At 43.1% G+C, this 27,954-nt stretch overlaps 1 protein-coding gene across 4 annotated transcripts in view; it reads left to right on the top strand.

The window, feature by feature from the left end:
* The window catches only part of slc15a5 (solute carrier family 15 member 5), a 44,489-nt gene that overhangs the window by 15,604 nt on the left and 931 nt on the right, over positions 1-27,954 (top strand). For all 4 annotated transcript variants that reach the window (XM_078553571.1, XM_078553568.1, XM_078553569.1 and 1 more), the window contains 4 exons: positions 8,727-8,947; positions 11,694-11,880; positions 18,536-18,724; positions 20,383-20,514. In XM_078553571.1, the coding sequence (XP_078409697.1) occupies positions 8,727-8,947; positions 11,694-11,880; positions 18,536-18,724; positions 20,383-20,514 (729 nt within the window). The remainder of the gene's footprint in view (positions 1-8,726; positions 8,948-11,693; positions 11,881-18,535; positions 18,725-20,382; positions 20,515-27,954) is intronic.

Here is a 27,954-nt window from a genome sequence, read left to right as displayed (position 1 = left end):
ATGATGCCAAGGACCAGCCAGGTAATATTGGAAGAGAGGAAAGGACTCATTGGAGCAAATAACTCCTCCCATCAAGCAGCTTTCTAGTTCTGCTCCATTAACCTCAGATTCAGCAAAAGAAACTGTCCACCCTCAGTGACCTTCAATGTGTTGGCTCCCACTCCCCAATTCCTCAAAATTAAAATTCCCATTCTTGTATTTAAAGCCCTCCATGACCTTGATCTTCCCTATCTCTGTAACATCCTCCAGCTCTGCAAACTCTATCTGCTGAAATCCCAGTCCCTCTGACTCTGGCTTCTTGTGAATCTTTCCCTCCCTTTGCCTCACCACTGGAGCTATGTCCTTAGCAGACCTGAGTCTCACTCTCTGGAACTTCCTTTCAAAACACTCTGCTTCTACACTGTCCTTCACTCTTTTAAGACTCTCCTTAAAACCCACCTGTGTGACCAAGCTTTTCATCACTGCTCCTAATCTCCCATTCTTTGACCAAAGGACCATCTAATTCCTCACACTTATGTGCAGTGCCTTGGGATGATTGAAGGCACCACAGAAGTTGTTGAGGCAGTAATTTAAACTTGTGTGTCATAATTCAGGAGATCTGAACTCAGTTGGGAGAAATGCCTTTGTGCACTGTTGCCTTTTCAGTACTGTGGCCTGCCATGGTCATGTAACCTCTGAGGTCGCCACATGGAACATGGTGTGAGGAGTGTGCAGCTGAAACTGAGTGGATTCGGATAGCTGGAAGAGAGGCAGCTGCTGTAAGAAACAGCAGAGAATAATTCAAACTTCAGTCTGGAAATTTTGTACAGGGCATTGACTGCTGGGTGAGTCACTATGGGGTTGAATATTCCAGTACCTGCTCTCATAGAGGTGAAGGGAGATTTGAAAATGAATTTGATATTCTTCCAGTCTCAATGGCAGAACTACAAAATTTCCACCGAGTTAAACGAGAATTCTGAACAAATAAGAATAGTAACTCTGTTATCAGTGTATTGCACCCTTGACCTCACTGAGGAGCAGAAAAACCAGTCTTCTGAAATTTTGGAGGCATTGAAGGCTCACTTTGAATCCTCTACTAACGTTATTTATGAACACTATGTGTTCAACACCAGAGTTCAGGAAGATGGGGAGAACAATGATCAGCATATGACTGACTGCACCTGAGATGACTAGCTGAATCTTGTGAAATTGAGCAATTGAAGGATTATCTGATCAGAGATAGGAATGTCTTAGGAATAAGGGATCCTGCCATGAAAGCACATCTGCTGAGAGAAGATAAAATTACTCTCAAGAAAGCTATTAAAAAGTGCAGAAGCTCTAAGGTGGTTAATCATCAGCTGAAGAGTATTGGTGGGAAAACTAGAGAGGCTTTGTACTATGCTGAGAGACAGTTCAGGCCTTCTGAGCATAAGACAATGGTGAAAAGGAAGAACTATTAAAAAAAGGGCCAGCAGAAAGATCAAGGCTAGATCAAGGAGCCCTAGTGAAACTAGAGTCAATGGGAATTAGGGGGAAATCTCTCTGCTGGTTGGAGTCATACCTCGCACAAAAGAACATGATTGTGGTTGTTGGAGGTCAGTCATCTCAGCCCCAGGACACCACTGCAGGAGTTCCTCAGGGTAGTGTCCTCGGCCCAACCATCTTCAGCTGCTTCATCAATGACCTTCCTTCCATCGTAAGGTCAGAAGTGGGGGTGTTCGCTGACCTGGACAATATCCTGGCTTGGGCTGACAAGTGGCAAGTAACATTCGCACCACACGAGTGCCAGGCAATGATCATCTCCAACAAGAGAAAATCTGACCATTGCCCCTTGACATTCAATGCATTACCATTGCTGAATCCCCCACCATCAACATCCTGGGGGTTACCACTGACCAGAAGCTGAACGGACTAGCCATATAAATACTGTGGCTACAAGAGCATATCAGAGGCTAGGAATCCTGTGGCAAGTAACTCACCTCCTGACTCCCCAAAACCTGCCCACCATCCACAAGCCATAAGTCTTAGCATAAACTGTGATGGAATACTCTCCACTTGCCTGCATGAGTGCAGCTCCAACAACACTCAAGAAGCTCAAAGCCACCCAAGACAAAGCCAATCAAGCTCATTTTATTGGCACCCCATCCACAAACATTCACTCCCTCCACCACTGACGCACAGTAGCAGCAGTGTGTACTAGCTACAAGATGTACTGCAGGAATTCACTAAGGCTCCTTCGACAGCACCTTCCAAATCCATAACCTCTACCATGCAGAAGGACAAGGGCAGCAGATACATGGGAACACCACCACCTGGAAGTTCCCTCCAAGCCACTCACCACCCTGACTTGGAAATATATCGCTGTTCCTTCACTGTCGCTGGGTCAAAATCTTGGAAGTCCCTCCCTAACAACACTGTGGGTGTACCTGCACCACATGCCACATGTACTACAGCGGTTCAAGAAGGCAGCTGACTACCACCTTCTCAAGGGTAATTAGGGATGGGCAATAAATGCTGGCCTAGCCAGTGATGGCCACATCCCATGAATTAATAAAAAAAAACTGCTGTAAATATTGTGGAGGACACCACACAAAAGAAAAGGAAGCTTGTCCAGAATGGGGAAAGCAGTGTTCTAACTGCAAGAAGCTGGATCACTTTGCACACAACTGTTTTGCTGGAAAGAAGAAAAGGCTATAAAGACAGTTTCTGGAGAGATGTTGGATGATGATTCTGACGAATCACACTACACCTTAGAACAGGTTGGCACCATCTAATCTCAGGGTAAAAAATGATTTGTGACTGTGGGAATGATGATTACAGAAGGAGAGCATCAAGTTAATGTGAAGTGTCAGATAGACACCAGTGCTATGTGTGACATCATGAGCTTCTCAGGCCTGTGTGAAGTGGCTCACGATGATGACCTGAAAATTAATCTGTTGAAGGTAAAGTTGAGGCTCTCTGATGGAAAATACTCACTCCAAGAGGACAAACTAAGCTGAGAGTCCAATGCAATGGGAAGAAAGAAGATAGTAGACATTGAGCAAAATCCCTGCATCTCAGCTGAATCAAGCCACAAGCTTAGACTGGTAACCCTTCATGTACCAGAAGAGCTTTGCAATGTTTCTCATGGCACCAAACCATTGACTGCAGAGCAGATCCTGACAAATTACAGAGAGGATTTCCCAGGTCTTGAATGTCTTCCTGGTGAACATCATCTTTAAGCGGATAAGAATGTGAGACCAACTGAGCATCATCCGAGGAGAGTTCCAGCTGCCCTCAAGTCCAGTCTGAAAGACAAGATAGAGGAGCTTGTAAAGGTGGGAGTAACCAAGAAAGTGACAACTCCTACAGACTGGGTTAGTAGCATGGTAACAGTGAAAAAACCTGGAAAACTGAGAGCGTGCATAGATGCAAAGGATCTCAGTAAAGCTTTGAAGAGATCTCACTACCCCATGCCAACCATTGAAGAAAGCTTGCCACTTCTTGCCACCCTAGATGCAAGGGATGGATACTAGCAAGTGAAGCTGGATGAAAGCAGTAGTTTTCTGATTACATTCTGGACGCCACTTGGGAGGTATAGAAGATTGTGCATGCCATCTGGCATTTCTACTGCTCCAGAAGAGTATCAATGTAGATAGCATGGGATAGTCAATGATCTTCCAGGAGTAGAATCGATCATGGATGATCTGTTAGTCTCTGGATGTGGGGATATGTTGGAAGAAGCCATCACAGACCACGATCAGAATCTAGTGAGTGCTAGAGAGAACTCGCCAAATGAACCTGAAGCTAAACAAGAAAAAACCTGCAACTGAAAGTGACTAAAGGTAAGTACATTGCTCATGTATTGACAGCAAAAGGACTTCATTCTGATCCTGATGAGGTATGAGCTGTAGCAACGATGCAGCAACCAACAGATGTGAAGGCAGTTCAGCAATTAGTTGGATTTGCGAACTACCTAGCCAAGTTCTTGCCCAATTTGTCATCAGAGTGTGAACCTCTGCACAAGCTCACTGTAAAGGATGCTCAGTGGTATTGGGGCACAGAACAGGAAGCAGCTTTCACTCATGTCAAACAACTAGTGATGACAATGCCAGTGTTGAGGTACTATGATGTCAATGACGAAGACACTCTGCAGTGTGATGCCAGTAAAACAGGACTTGGAGCAACCCTCATGCAGCAAGGACAACCACTTGTGTTTGCATCCAGTGTGTTAACATAAATTGAATGACCCTATGCACATATTAAGAAAGTGTGCCTGGCTATTATCTTTGCTTGTAGATTCTGACCACAAGCCATTCAAAGCATCTTTCACAAACCGCTTCTTTCTGCTCCACAGCATTTGCAAAAAATGTTACCTTCTTTGCAGGGATATCATTTGGAAGTGAAGTACAAGCAAGGGAAGCAGGTGTATATCGCCAATATGCTGTCGAGAGCCACACTCCCTTTGAAGGAAGTTGATGACGCTGGCACAGAGTGTGAAATCATCCAGGCTCAACGAGAAGAAATGGCACGAGATGGCTCTGGAAGTCATCAACCCAGCAGAGACACTGAATCTAAAAGACAAGCGTCTTGCTCAGACCAAGCAAACTACGCAATGAGATGCAACGATGCAACGATGCAACTCTCCCAGTGCTGCAGGAAGCAATGATGAAAGGAAGGCCTGAAACCATAAAGGCACACCTGTTGTTACAAGAGAGTATTGAGCATACAGAGATGAAGTGATTGCACAAGAGCGCATCTTGTACAAAGGAACTAGAGTCATCATCCCTAAGGAGATGAGGAAAGAGATGCTGATGCACATCCATGCAAGCAATCAAGGAATCAAGTCTAGTCTGAGAAAGGCAGGAGAATTTCTCTACTGGCCAAACATGAGCATTGAGATTTAGAACCACATCAGCCAGTGCAGTGCTTGTAATGGCCATCAAGCTAAAAAGCCATTCACGACTCATGACATCCCAGAAAAGACTAGAAAGAACAAACTGTTTTGTTGTTCACGTGTGATGGTTTTCTTTATAGACCATGGATGTGGGAAACTTGTAACTGCAAATGATAGTGCATAACACAAACAGAATTACCTGGAAAAACTCAGCAGGTCTGGCAGCATCGGCGGAGAAGAAATCAGTTAACGTTTCGAGCCTTCATGGCCCTTCGGCAGAACTGAAGCATAGTTAGAAGAAGGGAGAAATATAAATTTATATTTATATTTATATTTCTCCCTTCTTCTAACTATGCTTCAGTTCTGCCGAAGGGCCATGAAGGCTCGAAACGTTAACTGATTTCTTCTCCGCCGATGCTGCCAGACCTGCTGAGTTTTTCCAGGTAATTCTGTTTTTGTTTTGGATTTCCAGCATCCGCAGTAGCTTTTAGCTTTTTGTTTTTATAAATGATGGTGCATGTTATTTGTTTTTTCCCTTTTTATGAAAAGGGGGAAGTTCGAAGAAATGCCTTTGTGCACTGTTACCTTTTGAGAACTGGCCTGCCATAGCCATGTGACCTCCGAGGTCACCTTCAGTAAACAAAAGATTGAGGCGGAAGCCATTTTGCTCATCACATGAAACGGCATTGTTAACAATTAGCTGCAAGCTGTAGCAATTAAAGTGAGTTCTAAAACTTGCTGGTCATGAGGAGTCGAGCTATAAAATACCCATAGTTCAGTGATCGTAGCTATGAGCAGTCTGTGACAGTTGTCAAACAAGTGTTTTGAAGACTGAAGTTGGTCGTTAACATTTCACCATAACTGATTCAGGTTCATGAGGTGCTGTCACTAAATGCAGTACAGGGAGCAATTTGATGGTGTGTTGATAGTGATTCCTGTGGAGTCAGTGCTATTTACAGCTCAGATAATGGATATGATTTCAAATTGTTTCACTTATAGCGGCACTATGAGTATCATTGCAAATGGGTATGTAGAAACTGAATTACCCCAGCACAAGAAATTGTGCTGGACGTTTCAGGAGCAGTGAGCTGGAAAAACCATGCCAAATGGCAATGCTGACTGCCTCAAATTAATTATGTGCTTGGTTTGTTTTAGTAACTCCTTTTCAGCAGTGCTTCTATCTCTGCTGTGTTTTTTTTTGGTACATGGTGCTATCACAATAAATCAAAAACAATAATTCCCCAGAACCAATAGGTCAGTGCATTAACAACATCACAATATGAAGTTACAAGCCAGGGCATGGGTTCTGTTCTACAACTCTGCTCCTCTCACCCCTCCAGCCCACACCATTTTCAATCTGATCCAGATCACCATGAAGATGCATGTAGTCAAACAGAAGCAAAAGTGAGGAAGAGAAGTCAGAGTTCAAAACCAATGAGTGAACATGGGAATGCCATCACCATCAGGTTTCCTTCCAAGACACAGGTATTCTTGACTTGGAAGTATGTTGCCATTCTTTCATTGTTGCTGGGTCAAAATTCTGGAACTCCCTACCTAACAGCATTGGGGCTACCTTCCACTGCCTTAAACTGCTGATCATATTATTCCCTTCCAGGCTCCCATATTAGCTGATATTGTTAACGGTACTCTCTTCAGGTGCTGTCTCCCTCTGTTTCAAATTATCATCATCAGCTCTCTCTTCAAAAAACCCTGACCCCTCCATCCTTGCAAACTACCACTATCTTCAACCTCCCTTTCCTCTCAAGTCTGTGTTGAACGCGTTGTTCCCTCCCAAATCCGAGCCCATCTTTCCCAGAACTCTATGTTTGAACTGAATCCCTGCAAGCATGTTTATCCCCAGCCAGAGTACTGAAATGTCTGTTATCAGTCTTGACCTGTCAACTTTTAAACAGTTTTTAAAATTTGTATGGCTGGGGAAGCAGTTTTAGTTCATAATCGAGGTTAACAAACCATTCAACGGCTTTAGCTTACACAGTGTGAATGATTGTGATGCCACCAGGAATGGATCTCAGGGGGCAGGCGTTCAGTACATGCGCAATGTTCTGACAGTCACAATTTGAGCTGTTCCTCATGTTCAACTTGTGGAACAAGTGGCCACATCTTCCCTGGCTCACTCTCAAGTGGTTGAGGGTTGTCCAGATTTTCCGTGGAAGGTTAAAACCTGGGACTTCACCACTTGGGTCACACGGTTGACCGCCCCATTCACCTCCAACGCCTCTCCACTCTTGTCCTGTTGGGTGGGGCTGCGCTCACCTGGTTCCAATTTTATCAATCGCATTGTAGCCAGAGAATCAGTTGTGATGGCTTCTCTTCCTACTCCCGCTCAGTTACCTCTGGTGTCCCCCATGGATCTATCCTTGCCCCCCTCGCTCCCGCTCTGATTTCTCATTTACATGCCACCCCTTGACAACATCATCTGATAACACAGTGTCAGTTTCCACATATAAGCTGATGACATCCAGCTTTACCCTACCTTCCTGAACTCCCAGCCGAATTCCAGACAATGGATACACATCCTTTGTTGGAGACCTGGTGGAGAGGTGGCTTGTTCAACAAGTTAATATTGCCTTGCTGAGCTGAATATCTCATTCTGCTTTTTAACATCTGACTAGCAGCCACATGGAAAGGAGCTCTGCCCAGATTGAATACCTAGCCCCATCTACACTGCTTCATTGGAAGTTCTGCATCATCACCCACAAGACTGATTCATCTCTGCATGCTTATCACATCCTGCGAAGTCAACACTATCGGAAAGTGAAATTATACAGCATCGGTTTTCAACCCGCCGACCTCCGTGAAGGAATGCCTCATTGGACTTTGATTCATGTGAACCAATACTTATTTTCTCTGGGGTCTCAGTACTGTAAAAACCTTCTTTTCTCTATCCCTCCCTATGCTACCTGGGTGTGGAGGTGATGTTGTGAACCTTCCCGCATTTTGAGTGTGTGCAAGTAAACTAACCCTTTGAGTTCACCCTATCTTGAGTTTACTGTGGGGGTTATCAATAGAAAATTGGATCACACAAAAAACCTAGGGGTTGGGAAATACGCCACCACTTATAAAGAGGGAAACAACTTAGAGGAGGAATTAGGGCTGTTTAAATTAACTCCCCCCACCCCCCTGTCTGTAACATTAAGACTATCTATTTGTACCTCTGTAACATTGCCTGACTCCACAGCTGCCCCAGCTCAGCTGCTGCTTAAACCCACATCACTGCCTTTGGTACCTCTAGTCTTGACTATTTCAATGCCCTCTGGTTGGACTTCCATCTTCCACCCTCCATAATCCAGAACTCTGCTGCCAGCATCCTAACACACACCGAGTCCTGTTCACCCACCCATCTACCCTGTGCTTGCTGACCTACACTGGCTCCAGGTTGGGCAACACCTCAATTTTAAAATTCTCATCCTTGTATTCTAATCCAACCATTAACAAACCATTCAGTTGTAATGAAAAACTGCTGCCTACTATCACCTTCTCCAGGCAACCAGGCCTGGGCAATATTTTTCTTTATTCTTACATGGGATGTGGGCATCACTGACAAAACCAGCACTTGCTGCCCATCCCTAATTATCCTTGAACTGAGTGACTTGCTAGGCCACTTCAGAGGGCAGTTAAGAGTCAGCCACATTGCTGTCGGTCTGGAGTCACATGTAGACCAAACCAGGTGAGGATGGGCGCTCCTGTCACTTGAGGGTCTGCATTGAGAGGACTAAGTCACAGCACTTGCTTTATAGTGAACCATAATCTTCGTCCAAAAGTCTTAGGCATTGTTAGAGAGTACCAGATGTAACCTGTTACATGTCACAGCGATCCTTGACATATCTTTACTTTAAGTTTCTATTTGTAGGTGGCTCCCTGATGACAGTCTTTGGTGTTTTAGTCAACGCTCTGAAGATGTGTTGCATGAGATACCGTCACATCAGTGGAGACGTGAGCAGTTGGTTGGATCGAGCTAAGGAGAACTACGGTGGCTGGTACAGCGAAGCCCATGTGGACAATGTCAAATGTCTTGTCAGATTAATTCCACTATTTGCCTTTCAGATTTTATATAGGTTCTGCATACTCCAGGTAAGCTTCTTCAGCTGTTTGCAGCAGCTGGTGTATTCAAATAAGCTGAGTGAATTCTTTAAGGGAAGTACTCAGGCAGCAAATGTTAAGGTTAAAAATGAGAAATTACCAGAAAGTGAAGAGAATCTCTTGAATGATGACCTCCTTAACTTAATAAGGTTCCCTTGCACCTCTGGTATTTTGCACTTTTTGAAAATGGTTACAAAATACTCATCAAGCAAGTCTGCCATTTTCTTATGATCCAGTATAGTCTCACCTCCATCTGCCTTTAATGGGCCCACATTTCGCTTTACCACTGTCTTTCTCATTCAGTGAAGTTCAAAGCAAAATGGAGGGAAAGGGGCAAAAGAGAAAACTAGGGCTATAATACAAAATAAAGCCAAGCAAGATATAGAAAATAGAGAGGGGAAGCAAAATCATTAGAAAGGTTAAAGGAGAGTTTGAGGAAAGACTCCGAGGGAATATAAAGGGGAAAGGGAAAGAATTTTATAAATAAATAAAGGAATAGTTAAAGAAAGGTTCGGGGCAAAGAAAGGAAAAAAAGAAATCTTGTTTACGTAGAATGAAGGAATTGTGGAGATACCAAATGGGTGCATTGTCTCGGTTTTCACAGAAGAATGATGGTGGGAATGGGGCAGTACAAGAAGGGAAGAATAGTAGGCAAGGAGTAAAACCAAAAAGAAGGTGTAGTTTGAAGTGGAAAAGATAGCAGCCTCGGCAGCATTCATCCCACAATGCTGAGGGAAGTCATAGAAGCAGACAATTTGACCAGACAATCTTTGAAACATCCTTAGATACAGAAGCTGTGCCAGAGAACAGGCCAATGTAACAATTCAAGATGGAGAATAAAAGGATAATCAAGGTAAACATTGACCAGCTAGCCTAACATCAGTCGTGGTCACACTTCATAATACAGAACAAAAAAATATACAAACCTAGAAAGATATGGGTTAATTAAGGACAACCAGCATAGACTTGTAAAAATTAAATCATGTATGACAAACATAATAGAGGACATTTGGAAATAATGGATAGTATTACTAAAAGAAATGCAACAGATTTCTGTACATAAATAAAATACATTTAATAAGGTTTAAAATAAATGTGGCAGTTTAGCTAAGAAGTTGGGTAAAGAATGTTTTGTTAGATTGAACAAATGTAACTCAGGGGCAAGGCTGAGATTGTTAATATTTTCTGTCAATATATTATATAAAAGATCTGGTCTTGAATGTAGGGGCGTCGTATCAATTTTTTAGACAACACAAAAATAGCATGGCTAACAATGAAGAGGACTGTCTAATTGCAGAAGATTATAGGCAGGTTAGTTTATTGGATAGGTATCAAATGAATTTCATGTGGAGAAGTGTGATATGATGCATTTTGGGAAGAAGAATGAGTGTAAATAGACACTAAATGGCAAAACATTAAAGTAAGTAGAGGAGCAGAAAGATTTATGGATTTAGATCCATAAATTTTTAAAAGGTGAAGGACAAGTTGACATCAAGGACATGTTGCCTGGATAAGTGCAGCCCCAACAATACTCAAGATGCTTGACACCATCCAGGACAAAGCAACCCCCTTCACTGGCACCATCTTAAACACTCATTCGCTCCACCACCGGTACACAATGGCAGCAATGCATACCATCTGCAAGATGCACTGCAGTAACTCACCAAAGCTTCTTCAACAGGTACCTTCCAAACCCGCAATCTCTGCCACATACAAGAACAATGGCAGCAGACACATGGGAACAGCACCACCTGCAAGTTCCTCCCCAAGCCACACTCCACCCTGACTTGAAAGTAGATCACCATTCCTTCATTGTCACTGGGTCCAAGATCCTGGCACTCCCTAACAACACTGCGGGTGTACCTACACCACTCAGACATGCAGCGATTCGAGAAGGTGACACATCACCACCTTCTCAAGGGCAATTCGGATTGGGCAATAAATGCTGACCTTGCCAGTGATGCTCACATCGCATGAATGAATAAAATAAACTGTAAAAACTCATTGCTTATAGCTAGTTTGTAGCTTTATAAATCAGAGTACAGAAGCAAAGAAATAGTGCTAAATCTGTATAAAGGATTGTTTAGGTCCTAGTTAGAATACAATGTCCACTTTTAGATGCCTTACTTTAAGAAATATGTCAAGGCCATGTGGGGGTGATTTGATAATACACTAATATGATACCAGCGATAGAGCACTGAAGGTTAACAAGAGATCTGAGAGAGGCATTCAAGGTTTTAATAAAGTACAGAAGGGCAAACTATTTCCACTGTTCAGTAAATCAGTAACTAGAGAATATAGATTTAGGATCATCACCAAAAGAACAAAGGGAGATGTTTGGAAAATGTTCTTACTCAGTGGATTGTAATGGAATGTTCTATCAGAAACAGTGATGGAGACAGCATCCACAATACCCTTTAAAAGGGAAGAGGAGAAATATTAGAAAACACAAAAAAAATGCAAGGATATGGGGGAAGGACTGAAGAGTCACAATTGACTGAATAGTTCCTTCTGTGTCATAAAATTCCAAAGTTCTATTCTTACTGATAGCTAGTGGTGCTTATATTTAATCTAGTCTGCAAATTTCATATTTCTATATGTGATTTAATTGCAGGAAATATTTGAGGTGAATTTTATGTATAAAATGCTATTTAGAAATCTTTACTTACATTGGCTATGTATTCCAAGATAAGAGGCTTGTCAAAATCATTGCTAACGTTATCATTTATAAACACAGATCCCGTCAACATATTTCATACAAACAATGCACTCCAATCTGAACCTGAGGGGATTTCTCCTTCCAATAGCAGCACTGAATGTAATAGGTCTCATTCCTGTATTGCTGCTCGCACCTTTTCTGGAATATATTGGAGCTTGCTTACTGTCTGTTCGTAGAGACCCATTATCACCATTGGCACAGATGGGTAGGTGTTAGGTAGTCAACACATTATTAACAGTGCCTCATTGTTGACATTTTTCATTGCAGGCTGTTTTTCTCACCTGGGCTGATGGTTTTCTACAATAGAGAAAGAACTTGCATTTATATAAAGCACTTATCACAACCTCAGAATGTCCTAAGGTGTTCACTTTTACCATGCAGGTGGCAGACCTGAAATGTTAACTCTGTTTCACTCTGCACAGATGCTGCCAGCACTGCTGAGTATTTCCAGCATTTTCTGTTTTTATGAGGTCATTTCCCCAGGCCAGTGGAGGCAACTTTGGGGGCACATAGAGCAGGAAAATTGCATAAGATGACACGGGGTCAGAATCCCAATTTAATCCAGCTCCTTTCAGCTTTCCCAGGGGTATGTTGGGAACACAGCAGGGGAGCTCCATTGACACGGGGGAAGCCAATTGAAACGCCATAGAAAGTAATTAGGAGCAAACTTGTGCATGGATTCCCTCTTCCCAAAGGCACAGGAGTTCCATGCTGTGTCAGCAACCCAGTAGGCTGGAGAAGGCGACTGCACAGTGGGAAGGACTTCCTCAGTGAATCTGACAAGCTCCAAGGTAAGACAAAAACAGAATTACCTGGAAAAACTCAGCAGGCCTGGCAGCATCGGCGGAGAAGAAAAGAGTTGACGTTTTGAGTCCTCATGACCCTTCAGCAGAACTGAGTAAAGTTAGGAGAGGGGTGAAATATAAGCTGGTTTAAGGTGGGGGGGTGGGGTGGGGGGAGAGAAGTTGGGGTGGGGGGGAGCGGGGTGGTAGTAGGGACAAGCAAACAGTGATAGGTGCAGATAATCAAAAGATGTCACAGACAAAGGAACAAAGACGTGTTAAAGGTGGTGATATTATCTAAGAGAATGTGCTAATTAAGAATGGATGGCAGGACACTCAAGGTACAGCTCTAGTGGGGGTGGGGTGGAAAGACTGACAGGGCATTACAGGTATAGATTTAAAAATAATGGATTAGGTGGGAAAAGAAAAGTCTATATAAATTATTGGAAAAAACAAAAGGGAGGGGGAAGAAACGGAAAGGGGGTGGGGATGGGGGAGGGAGTTCAAGATCTAAAGTTGTTGAATTCAATATTCAGTCCGGAAGGCTGTAAAGTGCCTAGTCGGAAGATGAGGTGCTGTTCCTCCAGTTTGCGTTGGGCTTCACTGGAACAATGCAGCAAGCCAAGGACAGACATGTGGGCAAGAGAGCAGGGTGAAGTGTTAAAATGGCAAGTGACAGGGAGGTTTGGGTCTTTCTTGCGGACAGACCGCAGGTGTTCTGCAAAGCGGTCGCCCAGTTTACGTTTGGTCTCTCCAATGTAGAGGAGACCGCATTGGGAGCAACGAATGCAGTAGACTAAGTTAGGGGAAATGCAAGTGAAATGCTGCTTCACTTGAAAGGAGTGTTTGGGCCCTTGGACGGTGAGGAGAGAGGAAGTGAAGGGGCAGGTGTTGTATCTTCTGCGTGGGCATGGGGAGGTGCCATAGGTGGGGGTTGAGGAGTAGGGGGTGATGGAGGAGTGGACCAGGGTATCCTGGAGGGAACGATCCCTACGGAATGCCGCCGGGGGGGTGAAGGGAAGATGTGTTTGGTGGTGGCATCATGCTGGAGTTGGCGGAAATGGCGGAGGATGATCCTTTGAATGCGGAGGCTGGTGGGGTGATAAGTAAGGACAAGGGGGACCCTATCATGTTTCTGGGAGGGAGGAGAAGGCGTGAGGGCGGATGCCACCTATGGCACCTCCCCATGCCCACGCAGAAGATGCAACACCTGCCCCTTCACTTCCTCTCTCCTCACCGTCCAAGGGCCCAAACACTCCTTTCAAGTGAAGCAGCATTTCACTTGCATTTCCCCTAACTTAGTCTACTGCATTTGTTGCTCCCAATGTGGTCTCCTCTACATTGGAGAGACCAAACGTAAACTGGGCGACCGCTTTGCAGAACACCTGCGGTCTGTCCGCAAGAAAGACCCAAACCTCCCTGTCGCTTGCCATTTTAACACTCCACCCTGCTCTCTTGCCCACATGTCTGTCCTTGGCTTGCTGCATTGTTCCAGTGAAGCCCAACGCAAACTGGAGGAACAGCACCTCATCTTCCGACTAGGCACTTTACAGCCTTCCGGACTGAATATTGAATTCAACAACTTTAGATCTTGAACTCCCTCCCCCATCCCCACCCCCTTTCCGTTTCCTCCCCCTCCCTTTTGTTTTTTCCAATAATTTATATAGACTTTTCTTTTCCCACCTATTTCCATTATTTTTAAATCTATACCTGTAATGCCCTGTCAGTCTTTCCACCCCACCCCCACTAGAGCTGTACCTTGAGTGTCCTGCCATCCATTCTTAATTAGCACATTCTCTTAGATAATATCACCACCTTTAACACGTCTTTGTTCCTTCGTCTGTGACATCTTTTGATTATCTGCTCCTATCACTGCTTGCTTGTCCCTACAACCGCCCCACCCCCCCAACTTCTCTCCCCCCACCCCACCCCCCACCTTAAACCAGCTTATATTTCACCCCTCTCCTAATATTACTCAGTTCTGCTGAAGGGTCATGAGGACTCAAAACGTCAACTCTTTTCTTCTCCGCCGATGCTGCCAGACCTGCTGAGTTGTTCCAGGTAATTCTGTTTTTGTTTTGGATTTCCAGCATGCGCAGTAATTTTTTGTTATTATTATGGTCAGGTAAGAGGCTGTTATTCAAAGCGCTCCTTCTCTCGGAGAGCGCTATCACTGACAGGTGTTTGCTAACTACTTGGAAGTCACTTCACCCCATCCAGCACTTTAGTCACCCCCAATTGCATTTCTCCGTTGCCAGCCATGACGTGGGAGCAGCTTAAGCAGCTCCATCTTGCAGGGTCTAGAGCAGTGGGGCTTACCATTGCCATCAGCAGCAGCAGCACCAGCTGCCTTCTCCTCAGCCACATGCGCCTCCACAGGGCAGATAGGATGGACACAAGATCCAACTTGAAGAAGGTAAGACCCCGAACACAGGGTCTACAGGGAGAGGCTCAGATCTCGCGACATGTCTGAGTACCAAAGCCTCAGGAGGCTCGGGCTGTCACTGCAGGGCACTGCTGACATCTGCAGCCTCCTGGAACAAGATCCCCTTCCCAGTGGAGCAGGTGGGCACACACTCCCAGTGGTCAATAAGGTGCCTGTCACTGGAAATCCATCCACCATCTGTATCTCTGCCTGTCCTCAAGTTCTGTACTCTCTTCTCTCTCAAGGAAAGAACACAGAGAGGGGTGAGTGTTGACAATTGCTTGTGCACAGTAGAGGGAAGGACACTGAACTGTGAAGGGTGACTGTGAGGTATGGGTGTCAGAGGGCGATAGGCTGATGGTGAGTGTGAGTGTTGGCTATTCAGTTGGGGATATGAGGTGCCTGGAGAGAGAGGAATGAATGGAACTGCAAGGTGTGTTCTGAGGAGTGCTGTGCAGGAGAATGCTGCATTTCTCACAGTGTGAGGATTGGCACCTGAAAGTGTTATGCCACTCAACTTAGAACCTGCATCATCTTGGTGCACCGTCCCCAGGTTGGAGGGAGCAGTCCCCTGCTGTTGACCTCCTTGGCCACTTGGATCCACACTTGCTTGGTTGAAGAGGTTGTCCTCTTCCTTTCACCCTTGGGAAAGTTCACCTCACTGCAGCCCCTCAGATCTGTCAGCTGGACCTTCAGGTAAGAGTGAGAGACCCAGGAAGCAGCCTTTCCAGGTCACCTCCCCAAGTCTGTGGGTGATGCAGCCTCAAAATTTCAAGTGCTGCTAAGCTTTCCCAAGACACTTTGTAGTCTTGTTAGACAGCAGTGCTTCCCCTGACAGAGGGCCGTGAAAGCCTGCCCACCCTCACCACCTCAGTTAACATGAAAAATTGACTGAGGTATTGAAGAGTTGGTCGCATTTGTGGAGGTGCATCCAAGCGAACAGCAGAGGTCAGGGTCCATGGGGAGAAAATGGGAGGGAGGGAAGAAAGGACAAACTTTATTCATGAGGCTCGAGTTTCTGAATGTGCAGGAGGAAGCCTCTCCTGTCTGCTGCACAGTCAGAAAATTAAAAAATTATGAGCAATTTCTCAATGTGTGCGATAGGCATGCAAAACTTCATGCCACTAATGAGTCTTTGCAAAACGAGCCATAGAGTTATCAATATTGTTGATTTCAGTAATACTTTTCATAAACACTTGATCTTTTCTCTCCATACTGAATTTTTACAACATCTTCTGATCTCTTTAGAATAGGGCGACTTTAGTGGAAGCAATTCAAGCTATTCAATAGGTGATGCACACATCATATTATGTTCTTATGCTACTGAAGATTAATATCTACATATTTCATGGGTGATGAGCACCAACATTAAGCTGTCATATCTGCCCTTGAATAACTTATTTATTCCACAGCCTGGCTGTTAGTAATGATTTATTCATCTTGTTTGCTTTATGTGTTACTAGTTCCTGTGAATAACATTTTTCGCTGAGCTGACCTATTTGGAAAATATGACTGGAATAACAAAATATGCCTAATCCGATAAATTGCTCATCCAATTTTGAGGAAATGTTTGAGCAGGTGACTTTCCATGTGGTTGGTGGAAAACCATATAACATAGCTTTCCAAAAGCCTTCCAAAAAAGTTTCTTACAAATGATTGCTGAGACCAGTGGGAATTCAAAGCAAAGCATGGGGGTGGATAAAGAACTGGCTGAGAGAAAGGAAGTGGGGGGTAATGTTCTCCCTAATTTTCCTTTCCTGTGCACGGTCTAGTTGCCACTCTGTACAGTCCCTTTAAGATTGTCGCATTCACACATGTCTTAAAGGGTCTCGCACGTGGTAAGTTCTGGACTGTTGCGTGGCCACACACTCATGTCGCTTAGAGGGAGCATTGATGGTGGGTGCTTGTTAGAGGAATGATGTCAGCAGGAGGGGAAGTTCTGTTTGGGCTATCATGGGTTTCAGTACTAAAGCCTTCCAATGTTTCTAATCTAGATTAATGGGGCTGGATTTTTGCTGGGTGCCGCAGTCCCTTCCCCCCCCTGCCACCCCCTGGGCTTAAAGGTGGGTGGGTTGGAAGAAGGGGTGGGGGGGGGAGCCTGCCAACGATCCTGTTGGCTGCCCCACAGCATTTAACATTGGCTGCAACATTAATTGCTTTAATGCAAGATTTCCAGCCCTACCTTGGGAGGAAGTCCCACCTTTGAGGCTTGTTGGACAATCTAACTGGCCAGCAGCTCTGTAGTCCCAGCAGTCCCGATGATGAGGAGTCTGGACTGACAGGTAAGTCTGGGTTTGGGTGTCTTGGAGAAGAGGGGAGTGAGGGGACTGGGCACAAGAGGCCAGAGGGGAGGGTAAAGGTGGAAGTATTTCCTGCAGTGGGTAGGGGGGTTACCTCTGGTGGACGCAGAGGAGCCACAGAGGAGGCCTCCCTTACTCCTTGCCTAACACCAGCCCAGGCAGATAAAGCTGCCAGCTTCCTGGATGGGTGGACCTCCCCCCATCACCGGTAAGATGTCGGCAGAGCAGGATGAGGTCCTTAAGTGGCCATTAATTGTGTAATTGTGCTCCTCTGCCTTCAGCCCCTTCGGCGGGGAAGCATAAAACCTAGCCCATGGATTTAGAAGCTCAACTTAAAGTGGTCAACTTTGCAGTTGGCATTAAACTGTAGGTGGAGCAGTTCAGTCAGAGAAAGCAAGTGGGCAAATCAGTGGTAGAAGTTGAATGTAGTGTGTGTATTGGAAAGAAAAAATGAGTACCACGATGTACAAAGGGTAATGTAGAAGCAAGGTCTTGTGGTGAAGTAGGTAGCGCTCATAATGTGGCCAAACAGGTTGATTATCAACCTGTAAATCCTTCTGATATGCTTATGGCAGGTGGCAAGAGCGAGCAAGTTTCCTGGTCATCCACCTGCAGTAGACAACGGCAAACCACTGCAGTTTCTTTTCAAGCATAACCATGGAGCAATACAGAAATCCATGGTTACCAACATCAGGTCATGGTCCCTGAAGAGAAAAAGGATGTAAAAGTAGCTAAATGTTGAGAAGAAAGGAATATGGAGGTGATAGTAGATTTGGCAATTAATACATCACTGTGGGGTAGTAATAACACAAACTGCCAAATTATCAGGTCCGTTAAGTAGAAAGTACTATCTTACATCTTTATATATAGTGCCTTTCTGACTGCAGGATATCTTAGAGCTTTTCACAGCCAATGAAGTGGTTTTGAAGTGTTGTGGCTGTTGTAATGTTGGCAAACACAGCAACCAGTTGACATTTGTCAATTGAGCTGGTTCATGGCAGACTTTATATTTAGCATTATGTAAATCAGTTTGATCTAAAACCTGAGCAAATAAAACTCTTTTAAAACTAACACAATTGTGGGTGCGATTTGCATCTGAAGCGCTTATTGCACCCAAAGAGGAAACTCCAAGTCCCCAAGTTTTTTCAAAACTTTTTATATAGACAACATGACTTCCCTCAACTGTAATTATCTTTGTGATATATTTTTGTCTGCCAACAGCAGAAACAACATAAAGGTGAATAGATGGGTATTTGTGGATAATGCTTTTGATGAGCCTGTAGCTGAGGAAGACCTGTGAGGCACAGACTCCCCTTCTGTCATTAACTCACAATGACTTTTAACTTCCTCCAGTTACTGGTCACCTGTGTGCAGTGTTGTCCATAGTGGTCGCTGGGATATCAGAGGTGCACAGGAGAAGCTTTCCGCTGGTGGAGCAGACGCTATCTGGAAAGGTGCTCCTCGTGTCTTCGATGCCCTGCTTTCAACTCGCTCCTCAGTACCTTTTGCTTGGAATTGCAGAGACATTAGTAACACCTGCCTGTAAGTACAAGTCTCTTATGTGATTGGTGATTCATTTTAAGAATTATTTCCAGAATTTTACTTCTGAAAAATTCCAAAAGACTTTCCTTGCAACCCCGGTAGCTTGATAAATGCTCGAGTTTTGATTCACCAGATAGATTTTATGGTTTAACACTCATTCACAAACCTTCATACATGTTAACTCTTCAGAAAGCAATTGTGCTGAAATCATGTAAACATGTAAATGTTACATGTGACAAATTTTGTCTGCCCAAAAATTTTCCAAAAATTGAACTGGAATCAGGGAATGCTCACTCTACTGGACTAATGTTGTAATCATCTGCTCTTGATGTGGAGCTTTGCTGGAGAGGAGCATACTGCACTCAAAAGGCACTTTGGCAGAGCCTCTGAACTCTATTATCCCTACCACGGGGAAGGTCAAGAGCAGCAATGTCATGGAAACACCATCACATCCAGCTTATGGATTGGACAGATACCATCGTTCCTTCATTGCTACTGGGTTAAATCCTGGAATTACCTACACAGTACCATCATCACGAGGAATTCAGAGACTAAAGGAGAAGGCACATTGCCAGCTTTTCAGGGATGAGCAATAAATATGACCTTTCCTTTGACAACCACATCCTAATGCCATGGCATGTGATCTCTGACTCAAGGCAGGTCCTTGACTCATTGCCTGCTGATGCTTCATCCTGAGCTGTTTTATTGGTAGTTCCATTTTATCAGTGGTGGTTTGCCTTTGCGTTCCACTCATAGGAGCAGGACAAGGAGGCAGGCCCCAAGTCTACCTCAACTGGAACAGGAATCGAACCTGCACTGTTGGTATTATTCTGAACCACACACTAGCAACCCAACCAACTGAGCTAGCCAGCCCCCTCCACAGCCTAATAAATGTGCCTTTTTATTTGCAAAATTATTTTCCCTGTGAATGAACTTATTGTAATGCACAGCTAATGTAGTCAATGTTGATAACAGTGCACTTGGTCAGTTTGCTTTCGACCATGCCCAGAAAACATTAGGATTAATTTTCTAAGTTTTCATTGCTGGGAAGGAACCACAGTGTACATTGGGAAGACATGGACTTGCTACCCACAATTTTCTATCAATTAATCTTACTTCCCTGACATGTGTGACTGATGGCAAAGGCTCCCTGTTTCTGGCAGGAGCTCAGGACACATTCCCAATGTATGTATAAAATATGCATATGTTTATGCATAGATAAATTTATATTAACTCACATAGCAGCTATAGTGCTCTTTCCGTAATGCATTTGTTACAGATCACAATGAGTGTTCTTAAAGCAATTTACTGATAACACTGTGCTCCCCAGGAATCTTTTAATGCAGCAGCTGAAGCACTTATAAAATAGAATTCACTAAAATTCATCCTCAGGTAACTTGAATAATCAAACTGTTGTCCTAAAAATTATAATATGCACACATTCCATTCAGTTTAATTTGCACAGAGGCTTCATATTTTGTTATAAGGGTTGGCTAATGCTCATATGTACAAATGAGTTGATTAAAATACAAATGTTAATTAAACTAGCCTATTTCAAGTGAGCAGCAGTGAAAAAGAATCAGCGTTCCATGGCATTGAAAGCACTCCAAAGTTAGTTACTGTAAATGGTTGAGTCTAATGCTTAGCTTTGTTTACAGGTACACTGATTACATTCAGACTATCTCCAAAGAGCATTCAAGGAATTGCAATGCAGTTCATGACTCTCTTCAATGGTGCAGGCTGCTTTGTGGGAGCGATTATTATTCAGACTATCTACCAAATATCTGGAGGTGAGAGCCATTTGTTTAAGGGATGTATTTTTTAAAAAATCACTGAGTGCAATTAAAAAACAATTTAGCACAAGTACGTTTTGCCTGTGATACAATAACAAATGACTGAACATGAGCTGGAGTGTGGGTTTTATTATTTTTCTTATTATATTGATACTTGGTCAGCAATCAGGTATAAAGTTCATGTGGCTGAGCTTCAGAGTTCTTTCTTCTGAAGCCAGAGATATCTGTTCATTGTTAGTGGTCCTTGAGAAAACCTGTTTTCTGCCATTGGAAACTTTTGAAGGGCACTTTTTGCTCAACTCTCCAAACAAATGATGAAGCTGCATAACCAGGCTTCAGTCTGGTAAGATGTTTCCCGCGAGATCACGGGTGGAACCATAGGACAGTGCAAAGCTGTTGAATTGTTACGGTGTCCAGGTAGAAACATTTGGGCTAATTTTAGCCTAACTCACCTGACAGGAAACTTAGTAGGTACGGTCAAATGCCAACTTTATGCCCCACCTGATTTTATTCTCCTTTGACTTTGTACACCAAACAATATTGACCTTCAAACTTTGATGAGATATGAAATTAAATGTCCCTTTGGCATTGAAAGTGACTTAACCAACATTTACATCACTGACCAGGTATCCTGGGAATATATATTTTGAGAAACCCACATTAATAAGCCGCTGTGTTATCTTTCTGTGAACAATAAATGTGAATTGCTTCTCAGATGGTTTGCTTCTCAGATGGTTATCAAATAGATGCAAAGCATTTTTGTTAATTGGCCTCTTTAGTTTTAGGAGATCAGGACATCCTCTGCAGGAGTCCAGAGCCATCAATTGTAGTACTTTATTGTCAATCATTTTACTTTCAAAAATTAAAGGTCAAAAAACTATATAAAAAATAAGAAACAACTTGCATTAATGTAGCACCTTTTACATCCTCAGGACATTCCAATGAGCTTCATAGCCAGTGATTTAATATTTGAAGTGCAGTCCTGGTTGTTATGTGGGAAATATGGCAGCTAGTTTGTGCTCGGCAAGGTTTCACAGACAGTGAGAAATAAAGTGGTTTTCAGTGGTTGCAGATAAATGTTGCTCAGGAGACAAAGAGAATTCCCGCTCCTTGGAAAAAATATGCCATTGGACCTTTCAGAGCAGTCGATTTTTGGCTCCCTTGACATTTCTCCACCTTCTCTCCAAATTGGGAAGTATCAGGCTGTTGTGGTCACTTCGACAAATGGACCACAGGAGTCTCAGGTACTGGTCACGATCATTTATTCGAGAAATTGCAAGGGGAGAACCATCTCAATGCAGCTTGAGATAGCACTCTGCTAAATTACAAATGTTCAACATATTTATACATTATTGGTCACGTACAAGAACAGTTTCCAGATTCCGATCTCGTCAATATATAGGTTTACATTAAACAGACATCTCGTAACAGGTTCACGCATCATATGTCCCTATTTTTCATCCAGGCAGAGACCTTCCCTCCTATCTGTTGAAGAGCACACTTAATCTTGATTGTTATTGCCAATGCTCTGACTCCAGTCCGGTTCCCAAGGTCTTTCTGTTTTTTGCAGGCCCTAAGGCTGTGCAAGGTTCATCTGGTAACCTTTAACTGCCAATGTGCTTGGAGATTTTAAGTAATTCATTCCCTTTCAATAAGTTCTTACTGTACCCCTATATTTCCCCCTAACACAGGCTTAGTCTTATTTGCAGACAGCACCTCATCAGTAATTCTGCAGGTGTTGCACCTGGAGTAGTGTGGGGGGGTTGTTCTGTAGTGAAATAGGAAATGAACAAGTTTAATTTCCAATGATTCACCTGTTAACTTTTTCATTCCCGCCTTAAAAGTTTTTGACTGCTCTTTCCGCCAGTCCGTTAGATGACGGATGGTATGGTGCAGTCTTCACGTGATTGATACCATTTAGGCTGACAAATCTTTGAAATCCAGCGCTAGTAAATGCAGTACCATTATCTGAGACGATCACTTCTGGCAATCCATGGATAGAAAAGCAAATTCTCTGGCGACGGCTACTTCTGACAATCCAAGGATAGCAAAGCTTTGGTGTAGTTTTTCTATAGTAGCGCCTGAAGTTTACCCATAAACCATAAGCATCTAACCACTTGGAATGAGCATCTATAATCAGTAGGAACATGGTTCCAAGAAAAGGATCGACGTAATCTATTTGCAATCTCACCCAGGGTCTACCAGGCCACTCCCAAGGGTGTAATGGGGCTGCCACCAGCAACTTTTGTAGCTGTTGGCATTGCACTCAGTGTTTTACCACTTTCTCAATATCACTGTCCATTCCTGCGCTATCGTCTTCATTCGTGAGATTCCTGGATGGACACTGTGTAAGAGTGGTTCCCTTCCTTGTGAAGGAACTACTATTTATGCACCCCATAATAGAATACCATCTTGACTGCTCATTTTGTGTCTTCAGTTGAAAAATGGCTTCAATTCATCAGAGACAAGTTCCTGGGACCAACCATGTAACACTTGGTCTCTCACTCGAGACAAGACTGGATCACGGTTCATCTAGTTTTTTATCTGCCTGGAACAGACTGGTGAGGAATCCAGGAAATTCATCACTAATATGAGCTCTTGGGGAATTGGGACATGGTCATTGATCTCTTGCAAAGGAAGGCAACTTAGGGCATCGGCATTGGCTATATGAATCTCTGGTCTATGCACAAAGATGTAGTCATATGCTACTAAAATTAGGGCCCATCTTTGAATTCATGCAGAAGCTATGGGGGGGGGATAGCCTTTTCCTTGCTAAACAGACCCAAAGTGGCTTGTAGTTTGATACTATCTTGAAATGTCACCCATGCACGTATTAGTGGAATTTTTTTACACCAAAAATAATCGACAGACCTTCCTTTTCGATCTGAGCATATCCTTTCTCAGCTGTGGTAAGTGTCCTGGATACATAGCCTATCGGCCTGTCTGTACCATCATCCATCCAGTGAGATAGTGCCGCTCCCACTCCATGGGGGACACATCGCAGGTTAGCACCAACTCCTTTGTCGGGTCATAGTGCACTAACAAATTTGAAGAGTGCAAAAGCTGCTTTACTTTCATGAAGGCTTCTTCTTGGGGGTGACTTCCAAACCCAATGCTAGTTTTTCTTTGGCAGTGAATATTGAGGAGCTAGAACTGTTGATAAATGTGGTAGAAATTGGCCATTATAATTTACCATCCCTAAAAATGATTTAAGTTTGGGGATGTTCTTAGGTGCAGGTGCCTCTTTGATTGCTTTAACCTTCTTTTCAACAGGGTGTAGCCCTTGGGCATCTACCCAGTGGCCCAAATAAATGACTTCATTTGCCTGAAAAGAGCATTTTTCCTTCTTTAGGCACATTCTTGCTTCTAAATAATGTTTCAGGAGTTCCTCCAGAATAGTTAGATGCCTCTAAACTACTCCTTTTCTGTGAATCCAGTTATTAGTACATCGTCCAGGTAGACCACAACTTTCTACTTTTCTGTAGGTCTGAAGAAGGGTCATACGGACGCGAAACATTAGCTCTGTTTCTCTCTCCACAGATGCTGTCAGACCTGCTGAGTTTTTCCAGCATTTTCTGCTTTTGCTTGAGATAATCCTTGTAGCAAGCTCTCCATCCTCCTCTGAAAAGTGGCACAGGCCGAAGAAACACCGAAGGGAGGCGTGTGTATTGATATAACCCATTGTGGGTGTTTTCAGGAGGCATTATCCAGTTCCAGTTGCTGATATGTGTGACTCATGTCAAGCTTTGTATACGTTGTCCCTCCTGCTAGTTTGGCATAGAAGTCTTCAAGTTTGGGGATAGGGTACCTGTCCAGTTTGGCAGCTTTGATGACTATTAGCTTATAGTCCCCACAGATCCGGATGGTCTGATCCAGTTTTAGGACAGGGACTATAGCTGCTGCCCACTCTGAGAACACTGGACCACTTTTATGACACCCAGCCTCTCTAGCCAGTTCAACTCAGCATCAACTGTCTCTCTCAGAGCATATGGCACCGGTCCTGCTTTCAAGAAGCATGGAGTTGCCCCTGGGTCTACGTAAATCTCAACCTGTAGGCCTTGGATTTTACCCAGTTCAACCTTGAAGATGGTGTCATTTTTTTTAGCACCTCTGGCAGTCCCCCTGCTCGCAACTGGAAGATTTCAGACCAGCTTAATTTAATCTCTTCCAACCAATCACGACTTAGAAGGCTTGGTCCTTCACATTCTACCACCATCACTGGTAGTTGTGCTGCTTGGCATCTATAATAAACATGTACTCTGGTGATACCTTTTATCTGGATTTCTTTGCCTGTGTATGTTTTCAACTTGGCAGACGTTCGTTCCAAATTTAATTGTTGAGCACCTTTATTTATATATCTGAAAGTGTGTTCTCCTACTACAGTGATAGAAGAACCCATGACAACTTCCATTTTTAAGGGTTTACCATTCACTTGCAATGTGACAGTAATTGGCTCTGTCTTCCCAACTTTCATGTCGAATAGGGAATAAACGTCAGAATTGACTGTTTCTGGCTCTTCCACATTATATACTTCACTAGACTTAATTTGTTTCCTGGAAGCCTGTTTAAATCTCGCTTTGCAATGTTTCAATATGTGCCCACTTTTGTGACAAAAATTACACTCCATGTTTTTAAATTGCCAATCGTTAGGAGTATGATTATATACATTGATAAAATTAATTTTCTAAATTGTTGCTAAACCGTTTCCTCTCAATTTTCAGTTAGCGGGGGCAGTTTCCCACTTCTCAGCAGAGTCCCGGTTTATTGGCACCACTTTCAATTGACCATTCCTGCCCAACTAGGAAAACGGCGCCATTTTACGCACCTTGAATCACTTGTGAATCCCTTACAGCGCTTTCCATCGCACTATTTTTAACACTTTCTTAAAATCAAAATCCACTTTAGTCAGCAACCTTCACTGAATAGCAGCCTCTTGCATGCCACAAATCAAACGATTCCTGAGCATATCATTCGGGGTTTCACCGAAATCACAATATTCCGTTAGTAGTTTTAATTTCGCCGTGTAGGTAGCAATGGTCTCCCCTGGAGCCCTATTCCGTGAATCGAACCTGAACTTCTGCATTGTGACTGAGGGCTTGGTTTGAAAATGTCACTTAATGAGGTCTACTAATTCACTGAAGGCCTTTGAATCAGGGGCACTGGGGGCCGTCAAGTTTCAAATTAAACTGGCAGTCTTGCTCCCACAAATACTCAGGAGAATCGCTTTCCTCTTTTCCTCCCCTGTGATTTTGTTGGCTTGAAAGTAGAATGCAAGGCATTCTACATATTAAGGTCAGTCGTCTGTGGCTGGTTCAAAGGGATCGATTCTGCCAAATTATGGCATCTCAGATGAGTATATCTTCCTTTCTTTTTAATTACTTTAGATATTGACAATCATTGGGCGAGGGACAGCACTGCATCTGATTTATCCTCATCACCAGTTTGTTATAGAGTTGATTTTCCAGGCAACTTTTCTTGGTGGAAACATTGAACTTTATTTACAAGACAACAGCAGAGCTACCTGCGTACATCGAACTCCATAAATAAAGAACTCTCACCTAGAGATTCCCGGCGCTGTTAACTCATTGGTTTACATAGACCATTTGATCTTTCAACACTCTTAAAGCTACAATCCTATGTTTATGAGAACTATAATTACTACAGGAAAAATCTGGCAAATGGAGTATAATGTGGGCAAATGTGAAATTGTCCATTTTGGAAGGAAGAATAGAAAAGAAGCTTATTATCTAAATGGTGAGAGGTTGCAGATCTCTGAGATTCAGAGGGATCTGAGTGTCCTAATGCATGAACCACAAAAGGCTAGTATACAGGCACAGCATGTAATTAGGAAAGCTAATAGTATGTTATTGTTTATTGTGAGGGGAATTGATTACAAAAGTAGGGCGGTTATGCTTCAGTTATACAGGGCATTGGTGAGACCACATCTGGAGTACTGTGTACAGTATTGGTCTCCTTATTTAAGGATGTAAATGCGTTAGAAGCAGTTCAGAGAAGGTTTACCAGACTAATACCGGGAATGGGCATGTTGTCTTATAAGGAAAGGTTGGACAGATTAGGCTGGAGCTTAGAAGAGTGAGAGGTAACTTGATTGAAACCTTTAAGATCCTGAGGGTCTTGACAGGGTGGATGTGGAGAGGATATTTCCTCTTGTGGGAGAATCTAGAACTAGGGTCTAAAAGTAAGGGGTCACTCATTTAAGACATAGATGGGGAGAAATGTTTTCTCTGAGAGGGTTGTGAGTCTTTCAAACTCTCTTCCTCAAAAGGCGGTGCAAAAAGAGCCTTTGAATATTTTTTAGGCAGAGCTAGGTAGATTGATTAACAAGGTGGTGAAAGATTATCGGGAGCAGGCAGGTACATGGAATGAAGGTTGCAACCAGATCAGCGATGGTCTTTTTGAATGGCGGAGCTGGCTTGAGGGGCCGAGTGGCCTTCTCCTGCCCCTAATTCATATGTTAATATGTTCGTATGTACTGCAGCCATGCACTGTGAAAATAATGGCAGTGTTTAGCCAGATATTATACTTTGATCATGTTGGGAATTATTGTATTTAATTATATATCCTTCTTTTGTAATCATATTTTTAGTACAAATCATGCTACCTCACATTTATCAATGTTAAGTCCATTTTTGATTCATCTTGTTAAGTTGCAAAAGATTTTTTATTGCTTTGAATTATATCCCTTTCCTCATCTTTCCTACACTATTTGGCATAATCTACAAATTTAGACATTTTATTTTTTAATACTTTATTCAAGATCATTTATAAGCATTCTGTGATTTGCAGTTGCCCCTGGAAAGCTCCAGTGGTCAAAGTTGTCTAATTAGAGCAATCACATTGCTTACTACCCTTTGTATTTTCTTATTCAGCTAAATTGTTATCCCATTTACAACACCATCCTTCAGCCCAGCAGTTGAGTGCTATGGTTAAACCTGATTATTAATGCAACAGTTTTAACAAAAAAAGCTATTTAAGCCGGACAAAATACTCACACTGCAAAGATGAATATGTAGATTTTTAAAAATATATAATTTTTTTAAAAAATGTCTAATTTTTAACTGGCAATTCAATTTTTCAGAGGGAATGTCGGTTTAAGTACCATACATTGAGTTAATGAGCATCATGTTAATGGGAACATTCATTTAAAAGAACATTTGTTCAGGCATTGATTCATTCCCCACATACTTTGCAGCATTTGCTTAATATGAACAATTGGATAAAGGAAATGTTTTGCTCATGGTATTTTCATTATTAAAAGGTTTCTATCAGATTGTACATATTCTTTGTTAATTGTTTCAACTGTTCTTGATTGGAGATGTCTTCTGATCAAAATTATGCAGAAAAATAACTAGAGTCAGACAAGTTTTATCAAGCACAGCCTTAATGATGGTGTTTCTTGAATGTGGAATATATAGA

The sequence above is a fragment of the Cetorhinus maximus genome, chromosome 12 (assembly GCF_964194155.1).
Source record: "Cetorhinus maximus chromosome 12, sCetMax3.hap1.1, whole genome shotgun sequence".
Classification (NCBI taxonomy): domain Eukaryota; kingdom Metazoa; phylum Chordata; class Chondrichthyes; order Lamniformes; family Cetorhinidae; genus Cetorhinus; species Cetorhinus maximus.
The sequence above is the reverse complement of the archived record's forward strand: the minus strand, read 5'-3'. Positions and strand labels throughout refer to the sequence as shown.